Genomic DNA, 14,012 nt, shown 5'->3' with positions numbered 1-14,012 from the left:
AAGCAAGGTTTTTTTGTTTTTTAAAGTGCAAAACAGCCTCAGAGGCTACAATTAAGAGCAGGAAGAGTGGTTAGAGGATAATGGGTTGCTCAACAGTATCCTTCCTACAATTTGCCTGTTGAAAGCCACACTAACAAGGTGCTTTCTCATCTGCAGCGCGAGGATAAAGGCGCCCCACATATGCTCCACCCCATCTTCTTGTAGCTACTGAGAATGATAGTGCAGTTTGTTGGGGGAAAGAACTGATGAGCCGTGTCAAAGGTAGTCTGACCCTTAATCCAACTGCAACACTAGCAGGTTGCATCAGATCACAATCACAATCTCATAGCCCTTTACCCTGGAGTAAGCCCCACTGAACTCAATGGGACTTACTCCTGAGCAGGCATGTACAGTACCGCACTGCAAAATGCAATGTTGTTATTAAACCATAAACATGTCACCCTGTTGAAAAAGATACTTATCTAAATATCTGGGTGTGCATTGCATTGAAAATTAATAGTGAATTTCAACAATCCATTATAACACTGTCTTGTTCTTATTCATTTATCAAGTTCATTAATGAATTCTGGGCTCCATTGACATCAATGGGAGCTTTGCCATTTGCTTCCAATGGAACTGGGACTCCATCCCATGTTATTTTAAGATATCCTCACTCAAAACAAAAGTGCTTTCCAATTAAATAAATGAAAACAAACCATAAAATACAGATTGGGGGTGGGGGATAGTGAAGTGGGGGGAAAACCCTGATGTTAAAATGCTCTTTTTAGAAAATTTTGATTTGCAAACAAGTAGCGTATCCATAGTTTGCCACTGAATTAAACATTATTTTTGTCCACTCTTTGACTGTTTCATGTGCCTCCGTTAAGAAAGTGCACAGTTGGACAAAGGAGGATTATCTTTTGCCAAGATTAGTTATGCTTTCCAAGATGAACCTGGTTAATAAGCAAACCCAATGACAGAGCCAGAACAAGACTTTGTCTTCTCAGCCTCTCTCCCGTTGTCCAAAGCTGCAACTTACATTTATTACATTTGTATACTGCCCATCCAACTAAGTCCCCTGGGTAGTTTAATTTAAAAACAACAACACAAATTACAATTTGCAATTAAAACCACTAAATCCAAACACAATAAATCACAAAGGCAAAAAGCCTAGCAACCCCACCCCCCACAACTTAAAATTGGCATAAAAATCAGCCAAAACAATTTAAAACAGGATAAAACCCAGCAAGAGGAAACTGCATTCAATATCTGAAGCACCTATTAGATTGTAATTAAGAGGCCCCCTACTCCCAAGGCTATAAAGACCTCAGGATAGGCACCTGTCAAGTCTTCCACTGCATCACCACTGAAAAGACCTTCTTTAGCCTGCCTCTCTTCATTAGGAGAGGGAATCTGAAGGCCTCCAAACAAGATCAATGCAAGTGTGGATGGGAGAAGGCAATTCTTCAGGTAACCAAAATTCCAGGCAATTGGATCCAAGCAAGATGACAGATAGTAAAAGATCTGTAGCTGAGATAACTAGCTCATCCTTCCTAAACTTCATTTCTACCCTGCATACCTGCTATAGATGTAGATGTACTTGCTCAGGCAGCACAATTTTTAAATGACAAGATAAGCAAACACATTCTGTTCAATGGCTATAATCATGTATAAGTAAATAGCTGCATGCAATGCTGCAGTTCCATTGTTACAGATTTCCGCATGTGCAGCAGAACTTTCCTTTCCTCTGCCTGTAGCTCCACCCTTGGTAGTCTTTTCAAAATCTGCTCCAGAGGGTTTGACCCTCCAAATCAGGTTTGTTGGGGGGTACGGGGTGGAGGAAAAGAAAGGGACGTTCTGAGCAGAAATCTGCTTGATCGGTGCTGGGTACAACCCATAGTAAATCTCAGTACTGTCTCTTTCTTCAAACAAAAGGCATTGGTTGGTTGGTTGGTAAAAAGCTTCAACCCCCCACATTCTGGAGTATCAGAATAGTTTGTTTCCTCCCTTCAACAAAAATGCCCTACTGGATTGATGAAGATTTTTTTCTAGAAAAAGAGGTGCTGGAATTCCCCCTTTTTAAGTGGGGTGAGTTGTTGAGTGTGTCCCCCCCTTGTTTGCCCGCTCGACCCAACGCCATAGGGATAACATAAAAACCTTCACTGCCAAAATCACCCTGCCGCCCAGAGCACCATGCAGGGGGATGGCACTGCAAAACTACACAGCTGCCGGAATGCACCAATGAGGTGCTGGAATGCAACAAAGAGGTGCCGGAACTCAGTTCCAGTGAGTTCCAGCTGAAAAAAAGCCCTGCCTGACTTTCCTACACAGCCATTTCTAGAAACGCCTGGATATGCACACTGTTCACTGAAACTCATGTCCAAGTCCTTGCCATGAGACTCAATATTGGGTATTTGCATAGCACCTGGTAATATTCAAATAGTGCTGCCCTTACATCCACTACCTTGTAAGGCAGGACAATATTAAATCATCCCCATATTAGTTATCATGCTATTATAACTTTAGCTTGCCACATGATGCAGGTGGGTGGGGTGTACAATGGAAGAAGGCCTACAGGTCCCCCGGGGGGGTTATTTGGCAGGCAACCTGGCAATTTTACTTCTAAGTAAATGGAAACAGATTATGAATGATCCCCCCTCCTTGGAATGCCCTTTGGCACAGGGGATTGTCATTTGAAAAAGAAGGCGTTCCCAGTTCTCTATAGCACAAGGAACAAGTCAAGTAGTATTCTGGGATTCAAGGATTAGGTTTCATAGTAACAATCCAAATTTACCATCCTAAAATCCAAAGGAAAACCAGAGTGTCTATGGGCTTTGAGTATGGGTAATGGCTGAATTTTTGTGCTGATGACAGAATTTTATATGGATATTCTTGTTCTCGTGGCTTTGGTGCCCAAGTGCAGGAATACTAGGGAAAACCCACTGTTTTTAAGGATAGGATGCCAGATGGTTTATTTAGGTAGAAAAATGTACCAAATGAAATGAAACAGTGGCAGATGCCAAATGACAATTTTATGCCCCACTGTTGAGACTATCTCAAGTCAAAGACTTCAAATAATTTGTTTCAGTGGAAATAAGTGCACCATTTGTAAGGAGTTAAGGAGAAAGGAAAAATCATCAGCATGTGACTAAACAAAAATACACAAAACATGTTATTTCACGTCAGTATAATTCATTACACCTCACCTGCTTGCCAACATTTTTTATTGCCAGCTGTTCAGGTGTCATCTTATCTTCTTCCTCCACAGCCTGTGAAGGATATGCAGAAAAGGTTAGCATTTGAGATCTTATTAAATCAGGAGCCCCCCAAAATTAAATGTTCTTTTATAAGGCTGAAGCTGAAGTGACAGCATCATTTTAATCACTACATACCCAATGAAAAAGGAAGCTATGCTACGGAAACAGTCAAGGCCCACATCTCCACCCACCCCCCACCCTGTATAACAGTGCTTTCATTGCCACTGTAAGTGGTCTGTGAAGTGTAGCATTTATATCTGTAGTGCTAACAATGTACACCACCCTTCACAGACTGACATGAAAGAGGAAACACTCTTCAGGGCAGGGGCCGAACTTCTGATAGAGGGGGCGACAACCGGAGGATGGAAGGAAGTGGCACAACTAGCAAGGAACACGCAAGTATCATTGGATCTTGCTTCTGATGGGATAAGCCCTTCTCTCTCACTAGGTTCGCAACATATTTATATATATTATAAAGGCTAAGCCCGTCTATGTTGTGCACTTTCCTAGCTTTTTAAACAAGAAAGCAGATGCCAGCAGGGCTGGCAATAGTATGCTCACTTCTTAGACACTTTTAATGTTCAACAATGCCATTTCAGTTTGGGGTTTTTTTGCCCCCAATTCCAGTACTAAGTGCCCTGATTTTTATTCTTTGTTTTTTAAAGGATGAACAGCTATCCCACCAGTACATGTGGACTGGATATCTGAATCTGGAATTCCAAAGGCAAAAACGAGTCTAGGGCACCCACAGACTATCATCAGCTCAAGCAAAGGCATACTGTGGTACCTTGTTGTAGTTCTTTGCTAATTCCAGCATTTCCTTCACTACTGTCTCGTTGAGTTTGCAGTGCTCACTGTAGTCTTGAAGGGTTAAACCTTCCATCCAACTCTTCTTATGCAAATTGAGCAACATCTGGTGAGGAAAGTCACACCAAGTATTACTGATTGTGGAAGTGCTTACTCTAAGTGAGAGCAGGAGTTTGGGTATTAATAGTTGTGGCCTCAGTTATGCAATAAACTTTGAACTGTGAAGAATCATGAGGATTTTCTATGTCCATCAGGATTTGAAGCAACACATGGCAAGAGACAGGAAAGTTTTTGGTGACGGAAAGTGCTTAGAACACTGCTGCCAAGTCTGAATTAACTGGGGCTATCACAGATCATTTTTCTGTTTTGTAAGTTGACTCCTCACCCCAGAGCTGAGTATCCATTGGAGATCATCTGATGAGAGAGAAATTGTTTGCTCTAAAAGATAATTGTAAAACTTGAACCCACCCTCACAGGGGGATTTATAAAGACCCAATTGAGTGCTAAAAATGGTTTGTGATCATGTGGTTTCAGGCATTCTGCCAGACTATCAGCATCCAATACATAATTGGTGTCAGAATTGCAGAGGTCCGATTCCCAGTCATGAGAATGAAGTCATGAATGTGCAGAGAAGGACACTGGACTGAAATGGATGCCTGCACACTAGGTGAAGACTTCACATGTTAATGGAAATAGCCCTGAATCCTAAAATCTCTTCTTTGTCACACTTGGCAATTACTGTTCTCGCCTTTACAAAAGTGCTCGCAGTGTAATGAACAAAAATACAATCTCCTCAGGTTAGTTCTAAGGCCTAGACTCCAAAATGTAGAGCAGAGAGAAAAAAAAGGTTTTCTGCAGGAACTAAGATCCAAAGGAACCATTCATTTGTACGTTTCTTAATGTCTTGAAAGCACAGGCCTATTACAGAAGGTCCAACACTAACACAAAAGTATTTCATTTCTCCTTTTTTAAATTTTTTGAATTGGCAAAGAGTTTGTCATCTGGTTCTTGCACACTTTTAATGAGGTGGTTCCAAGCAAGTCAATAAAACTATGTAACTGTAATGTTTGAATACAGCCTTTATTTAATTTCTATACCCTCCAATAACTAGCATGGGAGTTACTTGACATAGAGAGAGGCTGTCTTAAAGGGCAGAATCCAGTTGGCACCCTGGTGCTTTTGATCCAGTAGATGCTTGTAATAACAAAACAAACCATTCCCTCCTGCAGTTCTCAACATCCCCCTTACACTGAAAATTGGCTCCAGAGAGCTGAGGGACTCTCTAGAACTTGGTGGAAGGGCAAATCAGCAAAAATCCCAGTCTCTTCTATTTGTGAAAGCATCAATTGGATCAAAGCTCTTCTGTGACTGCAAGGGCACCAACTGGATTCCACCAAAAAACATTTACAGCCAGTGATGAACAAGCCAAGTGGAATCTATGATTGCTGCCATACCATACAATAACATTCTGCAGTTGGGGGAAAATTAGTAGACTTTGTAAGGCAGAAAGTAAACTAGCAGTATATAGAAACCAGTATATAGAACTCTAGAACAACTTTTTTATTTTATCATTTGAAGCACAGATAAGATTTTGGTTGTAATGAAATAACAACAACAAAAGAGTATGCTGTACAACAAGAAATTATTAACTTGCCAGCAGTTATTCTTATGTTCAACTCTGAATGACTTAAGTGTGCCTCTCAATATTACCTCAGCAAGTTTAAGGAAAAATTCCAATTGGATCATACAAAACTTATGTTTTCATGAAACAAGGACCTTGACATCATCATTCATGACTTTGTAAACTTGAGGACTGATTTTGGAATAGAGTTTACATATGACTGTCCTGAAAATTTCTTTGGAATATCCAGCCACTGCAGAATGTTATACCATGCCACTCACAGGTAGTGGAAGGCATAAATATATTCATTCTGTACTGCAGCAACTACACAGTCTGCTTGTTTTCAAAGACAATTCAAGATACTGGTGGTAATCTATAAAAGTTCTACACCCTAGGGAATACCTCATTCTCTACATGCAGGACCAAAGAAATGGAAAATAGCATTTAGAAATATGTGGGTTTAAAAATAGCCACATTTCCTTCATAATTTAAACAAAGATGTTCCTAAATTATTGACTTAAGACAGTCTGATTTTCACCAAAAACTTATTTAGCATTTACTAGTTAGGCATGCAGGTGCCTTCTGGAAAAAATGTAGAATTCCACAATGAAGTTCAGGTTGAGGTTCATTTGGGCAAGGCAATGCTTTCACCATATGACATAAAGGCAGTGGGGGGGAGAGTGACATAAATGACAACAAAAGATATTAGAAATTAAAATTCTTCTCACAACACTGCAGCATGCTGTATGTCAATTTAAGCCATTTGCAAGCAATTTTTTTAAATAATACTCCAAACATTTCAAAATACGCTAGGAACAAAACTTACCTTCTGTTCTAGTTCATTCTTCCTGTAGTTGATGGTAATGGAGTAGTAATGTCTATTTAATCCATGAATTAACGCCTAGAACATTTAAAAGCAATAAATAAAATGTACCCGGTAATTTCTACTAAATACATGCAAGAATCTGATTAAAGACTAGAAACATGGACTTGAGCTGTAAGCTTATTTGAAAAACTTTCCCGAAAGTTGTTTAGGTTTCCATATCCAAAGCTGCCCAAACATATAGCCACCAATTACATATTTTGCTGTACTTTATATCTTGCTAGAAATGCATCCAAAATGAAACACACATTTCCAAAGGGTACACGTAGTGGACTATAACTAGGTATAGGAGATGATTAATCCTTTTAGTAAGGATGTATCTGTCTAAGTTATACTCAGATCAGACCTACTGAAATTAATAGACCCAAAGCAGACATGTTCATTATTTTCAATGAGTCAAGCCTGAGTAGGACCAACATTGGATAAAACTCCTGTTCTGTCACTCAAAATTTTAATTTTGGTGCAGTTATGTAAAATACAATCATAATACGGCCTTAAGCAAAGCAGACAATTTTCACACTACAATAGTTAAACTTTTAATGTGAGTATTTGTCTCAAATGGAAGTTAAATAAATGCATTTAACTGTTTCTGGCCAGGATCCAAAGTAATATCAGATCTGCACAAGGGAGAGCCACAGCCTCAACTGAGATTTGCTTTTTTTGAAGGGCAAAGGGTTTTCTGCCTGTTCTGGTGCCACAGTTTCTATCGCTAAAAAGATAGAATCGCTTTTAGAAGCCAAACAGCAGCTTGTCTCTTTGACAGTAGGAGCTGCTACAACAAAATCCTATACGACAAGAGCTGTTCTTCCACATGCAGACACATAACTATTTGAATTCTTGTTTCTAGGGAATGACACATATTAATGGATGGTAATTTAGAAGGAATGTTGGAATATACAAATTGTTAGGCTTGGGCTTGGAATAAAGAACCTGCAAAGGTTGGCAATGCTTTTAACAGCTGATCTGAGACCAAGGTATTACCAAACTCTCTAAAAGAAAATAATAATGAAGCATGACACTTTGGGGCTTGCCGGAGAGGTCATTACATGCTGCCTTGAAAAGCCCAGTAATATATTCTCTAGAAACAGACAAGCACAGGCTTGCCTGCACCCAATCAAAAACATTAGTGGGTTCTTCCATACTCATTATGGTTTGCAGTTTGCACAGATTCAAATTGAGTAATATACTTCCACCTTATTAAACAAGCATTCTTTTGTTTGCTTGATATTTTGTTAAGCTACTGCATTCATGCTACCAATATACGTTTTAAGTCTGAGGAGTTTATGACTATGACTAGATAGGAAGTCTCCAGGGTGAGAGAAAATGCTGGAGGCTATGATTCCAACCCAACAGTGGTACTATGCTGTTTTCAAGGCAAGTCCAGTGTTTACAGCATATGTTGCTATTGGTGCTCCCGTAATTAATCTTTGGAGAAATAATTAAGGTTCTTTGTGGCAACTATCTGGGCCTTTTAAATTTCATTTTGAAAGAAAAAAATAATATATATATATATATTGAAATTATCGTCATTAGAGCATGAGAATGATAGCGACAAAACATTAATCATTCATGAGGGAATGCTTGTTTAAGAAACAAGATGCTTCCTGTATGGAGCTCTGTTTATATCCAACTCCAAGAACTGTAGTCCTAAATGCCAGATTATTCATACAAGATAAAATAATATAGGGTGTTTGTTTTTATTTTAAAAAATTATATGCCTTACGACCACAAAAGTTCTCTAATTGGTTTACTGTAGACAGTAAAAAAATTCATTCAAAAAACCCAAGATACATAAAAATTGCATGTAGCTTGACTAGTAAGCTTTTTACATGCACAACTTTGGAGAGAATGAATTATCCCCTTTATCTTCTACACACGGTTAAAGAGAACATGGGAGGATGCCTGCAAACCCACAACTTGTATTTTGGATCACACTGCAAATAAAATCTCAGGTTATGAGGAAATGTCCAAAAAGGCCTATTTTCTGAGGAGCTAAGATTGAAGTGCTAATGGAGGCAAGCTATAACCCCATAAATACAGATTTGTTTAGCAGAGCTACTGAAGTCAGCAGAGATATTCCAAGCAATTAATTTGATGATTCAATGGAACTGCCCTTATGAACCCAGCACTTATATGAAAAACTAGGACCAACAGAAAGAGAGAACAGAAGAAGCATCAGTGTTTAAAACAAAACAATGTGGACATAATTTATTCTAACACACACCTATAAAAATCTGATAAATCTGCATGTGATCTCTGGAAAAACAAGGGGCATGACAGTCGTAAAAATGAGTCACTATAGATCTTTATGCAAAATGAAATCTCTTAACAACTTTGGCTGTAATATTGCATCTCTATAGTAAGAGTCAGTATTTTATAAATGTCATTTATTGTATTTATAAACCATTTCATATTCAAAATGCTCAAAGCAGTGTACTATAAAATGAAATATATTACACAAAGGCTGGTGGCCTACAAAGCTGATATTAACAACCTAGGAATGCCTGGATAAACAAAAACAAACTGCAGTTGGTACCTATCTAATTTCAGGAGGAAGAACGTTCCATAAAGATGGAGTTTTATTGTTAAATACCCTGCTCCAAGTAACGATAGGACAAATATGAGAAACATGTGGTACCCCTAAGAGGGCCTTGTCTAATGAGCTCAGTGATCAGATAGGGTTATGAAGATTACATTTACAAAAAAAGTGTGTGTGCATGCAAATATTAATAATATGTATTATAAATAATATATATAGACACATATATACCAAATACTGAATTTACCTGGATAGATGGCTTGTTTAAGTGACCCAGATTTGAAGTTGTTTGTCTTGGTTCATGTCCCAAGACCATCATATTAGCATTGATCAATCTGAAAGCATCAATAACAACCTGTAAAAACAAGACGCCAAAGTCAATTCTTTGTAGAAAATGCAAGCGATTGCACCAAGTAACAGTGGAGAAGTCACGATCAACTCACATCTGTTTTTGGCCTTTCTCCAGAAAATTATTTAATTATAATATTAATAAAAAAGAACCACCTGCTGTCTCTGCCATCAGCACACCAACTCGGTTGAGTATTGTAAAGTGACACCAATTACTACATTTTTGGGGCAGTTGGGAAAAAATAAATTAAGTTTTATACACTCTTATTTTGATGGCTTAAGTTTACACACACACACACACACACACACACACACTTTAAAAACATGTTTGTCACCTACATCTTACCTAGTCAAATTGAATGACAGGGAAACTAAATCTGAAAGTGAGCACAAGCTAAGGGACCATGTTTAAAGCCCAGTCCTGTCACATCAATTATACCACTGGAATACTTGAAATGACAACAAAATTATAGTCAGCAAGGAACTTTCCCCATGTATTCCCTTCTAGTCAGATGCTTTTTACTCCCTGCAAGTAGGAAAGAGGCTATAAACTGTCGGACGGATTATGACGACCTTGTCAGTGTCATGGCCAGGAGCAAAACCAAGCAAAACCAAAAAAGGGAAGGGAACAAAAATCAAGGTCACTTACAACTGTAAATATACGGTGGGCAACTTTCGGGAAGGTGTTTTTGTTTTGTTATTTACTTATTTTTGATTAACCCTGAAGCGCTCTCAAACCATAGCCATAAAGGCGACTCTTGGTTTTGCCTATGGAGCCTTCAGAAACAGACAAAACAGACACTGCAAATTCTGATGTGTGGCAACCAACACAAAAGACTACAATGCTAGAGACAAGTTGTTTTTCAATTTAGCCCTCAGTCCTTCAAGCTGATTTGCTTAGCAGTGATCCAACTTTCCTTTTTCTCAAAGCAAAGAGTGCCGGTGTAGTGTAGTGTGAGCTGAGAGTCTAAAACCCCCAGTTTATTTCACCTCAACTACCAGCTACATTCTTAGCTCTCCATCCATAGTAAGAGGATAGTAACAGTAGCATATTTTGCAGGATTACTTACTAGGAATGTGCAAAGCTTGTTGAAGGAAAGGAACACATTGCAGCTTTACAATTTTGTAGGAATAGCATGGCAAAAATCTCCACTGAGCCTTAGGAAATGATGCTAACAGACAATTGCATCAACACACAACCACACATCTCCACTAGGGGAATGCCAGTGGCAAGTTAAATAGGATGTGCATGAGATGTGCACGGGATGAGGAACCACTCAAAGTTTTTAGGCTTCTTCCTAATGCAAATGTTTTCTGCGTGGAAGCAGTGCTTGAATCAGACTATGACTCCAAGTGAAGAGCACAGGAGAGAGGCAGCCAGGACTCATTCTTAAGAGGCCTCCCAAAATGTAGGAAAGCTGCGTAGACCAAGGAGAATCAATGATTCAAAGGTTAGAATTACCAATGAGACCCCACAGAACTGAAATAAGCAGAGCTAAAAACAAATCCAGAGGTTAGCAAAACAAATCAAGAGGTTATCTTCTTTCAATCCCTAAGCTACAGAAGCTGTTCGGTTCTGCTTTTCAGCTGGGTACCAAAGGGCAGAAAACAAAGTTTAAAACGTTTGGATCAGAGGGTGGAACAAACAACTTTTGGGTGATTACATATCCTTTATGTCTACATGGCAGAAGAGAGAAATAACAAATGCAAGAGTATATTGTTGGAATATTATGTGATGCAAGTCATTCTTCATTGTAAGCACTGCCATAAGGCCAATGAGTAACAAACACAGCTACAAATAGGAATTTTCCTACGGCACTGTAAGCATCAACTATAGATTCTATTGTTCAGAAAATTAAAAGCATAAATTGTACTCCTGAACCAAAGTTTTTTAAAGCACTTGCTAATGAATGACACATCAAATGTTTAAGTCCTGTCTAATTAACAAAGCTCTCATCATCATGAAGTTAGAGAAAAAGAGAAGCTGAAGAACCCTTCTCCTACATTTCAGCTCGCAACCTGCATAGCTTAATGTGGTTGCTGGAGGACGTATAAAGGGTGGCAACCCTGTTGGCTGATATTAACTCAAAAAGGGACATCTGTAGCTCACTGGCAAGAACACCAGTTTGCAGGCAAAGGGTCCCAGATTCAATCCTTGGCATCTCTAGGTAAGACTAGAAAAAACTGCCTGAAACCCTGGGCCACTTCAGGTCTGTGTAGACAATATTAAATTAGATGGATCTTTGATGTGACTCAGATTTAGGCAACTACCTGTGTCCTTATACAAACAGCAAACCATCAAAAGTACAGTGGTGCCCCGCAAGACGAAATTAATTCGTTCCGCAAGTTTTGTCGTCTAGCGAATTTTTCGTCTTGTGAATCACGAAATCCCATAGGAATGCATTGAAAATCAATTAATGCGTTCCTATGGTCAAAAATGGGACGCGGGTGGCGCTGTGGGCTAAAGCCTCAGCGCCTAGGGCTTGCCGATCGAAAGGTCGGCGGTTCGAATCCCCGCGGCGGGGTGCGCTCCCGCTGCTCGGTCCCAGCGCCTGCCCACCTAGCAGTTCGAAAGCACCCCCGGGGGCAAGTAGATAAATAGGTACCGCTTACCAGCGGGAAGGTAAACGGCGTTCCGTGTGCGGCTCTGGCTCGCCAGAGCAGCGTTGTCACGCTGGCCACGTGACCCGGAAGTGTCTCCGGACAGCGCTGGCCCCCGGCCAATAGATGTGAGATGGGCGCACAAACCCCAGAGTCTGTCAAGACTGGCCCGTTCGGGCAGGGGTACCTTTACCTTTACCTATGGTCAAAAAAAGTCCAAACAAAGCCAAATTTGGTACAACAACAGTTTATTAACAGTTTATTAACTGCTTCACATATACTGTAAAGAGCAGTTCAAAAATTGAAGGGAAAATAAATTAACTTTATAAACAAAACATGTCTTTGTTTTTAGACAAAGGAAACAAAGTCGCGAGACGTTTTCGTCTTGCGAAGCAAGCCCATAGGTGAAATTCGTCTTGCGAGGCAAATCGAAAACGGAAAAACCTTTCGTCTAGCGAGTTTTTTGTCTTGCGAGGCATTCGTCTTGCGAGGTACCACTGTATAAAGTTTGGGGAATTAGTTCTATAAGAAAAAGTCCCCAAACAGTATGGGACAAAGGTGTCTTACATTTTTTTAGAACTTGCATTAAATGAATGAAAACTCAGGAGTTAGTAGGTAGATTTACACCATGCTCAGCCCCCTGCTGCTTCTTGAAAGGGGCTAGCACTATCCTGCACCCCAAGCCCAATAGGTTACCACTATGCCACTGCTTTTGGGTAGCCTGCAAAAAAGAACTATTATTTGCACATTAGTACCACAGAGTAACTGAAGTTGTCCAATGTAAGATGTAACTGAAGGCAAAAATATTTGGTGGGGTTTCTTGGGGGGGGGGGTAATACCTGCATATTCCTTCTATCCTTAGGATTATCTGGCCTAATTAAATACATAATTTTAACCTAACATTGTCGTTCACTTGATGGGTTCCCCACCTGGTTTAAAAAGTTACTTTAGATTCCCAGACAGTGAGATCCAAATATATGCATATACTGTGTGCTTCCTAGCAGAAGCAACTAAAAAGAGAAGAAAGAAATGAGAGTATGTAAGAGGTGGCTTGATGCTTTGTATAATCCTGATAAGAAAACCCCAAGCGCATATGTACCAAGAGGTTGGGACCTGGGGTGGGGTTGGGTGCTTAACAGCCCAGGAGGGGGTATTTTCAGTATTAGCCCCTAAGTTGTGGAACTCCCTCCCCACAGAGGTCCATCTGGCAATTTCACTATATAGTTTCCAATGTATGCTAAAAATGTACCTCTTATCCTGGCCTTTGACACTCAAGATATATATATACAGTGGTACCTCAGGTTAAGTACTTAATTCGTTCCGGACGTCCGTTCTTAACCTGAAAATGTTCTTAACCTGAAGCACCACTTTAGCTATTGGGGCCTCCAGCTGCCACTGCCCCGCCGGAGCACGATTTCTGTTCTCATCCTGAAGGAAAGTTCTTCACCCAAGGTACTATTTCTGGGTTAGCGGAGTCTGTAACCTGAAGCGTATGTAACCCGAGGTACCACTGTATATTTATATTTAGGACCCACTCTATCCTTGTGACTAATAATAATAATAATAATAATAATAATAATAATAATTTTTATTTATACCCCACCCTCCCCAGCCGAAGCTGGGCTCAGGGCGGCTAACAACAATCAAAAGAATCCAGCATTCTAAAAAACTTGCATTATAAAAATTAATTAAAATCAAATTGATGGCAACCATTAAGCAAAATTCTGTGCAGATTGCCAGAGGAGGGGGTCAGGCTGCGCCCTGACCAAAGGCCTGGTGGAACAGCTCTGTCTTACAGGCCCTGCGGAAAGATGTCAGTCTCTTGTGACAGAGCGTTCTACCAGACTGGAGCCGCGGCCAAGAAAGCCCTGGCTCTAGTTGAGGCCAGCCTAACCTCTCTGTGGCCTGGGATCTTCAGGATGTTTTTATTTGCAGACCATAAGTTCTTCTGTGGGACATACCAGGAGAGGCGGTCCC

At 40.0% G+C, this 14,012-nt stretch overlaps 1 protein-coding gene across 6 annotated transcripts in view; it reads right to left on the bottom strand.

Moving 5' to 3' along the window:
• PSMD14 (proteasome 26S subunit, non-ATPase 14) overlaps nucleotides 1-14,012 on the bottom strand; it is a 61,195-nt gene that overhangs the window by 2,632 nt on the left and 44,551 nt on the right. For all 6 annotated transcript variants that reach the window (XM_082199395.1, XM_082199394.1, XM_082199396.1 and 3 more), the window contains 4 exons: nucleotides 9,334-9,441; nucleotides 6,491-6,565; nucleotides 4,024-4,149; nucleotides 3,186-3,248 (listed from right to left, as the gene is read on the bottom strand). In XM_082199395.1, coding sequence (XP_082055521.1) covers nucleotides 3,186-3,248; nucleotides 4,024-4,149; nucleotides 6,491-6,565; nucleotides 9,334-9,441 — 372 coding nt within the window. The remainder of the gene's footprint in view (nucleotides 1-3,185; nucleotides 3,249-4,023; nucleotides 4,150-6,490; nucleotides 6,566-9,333; nucleotides 9,442-14,012) is intronic.

Source organism: Podarcis vaucheri, assembly GCF_965113315.1.
Source record: "Podarcis vaucheri genome assembly, chromosome: 1".
Taxonomy (NCBI): Eukaryota; Metazoa; Chordata; class Lepidosauria; order Squamata; family Lacertidae; genus Podarcis; species Podarcis vaucheri.
This window is presented reverse-complemented; position numbering and strand designations above follow the sequence as displayed.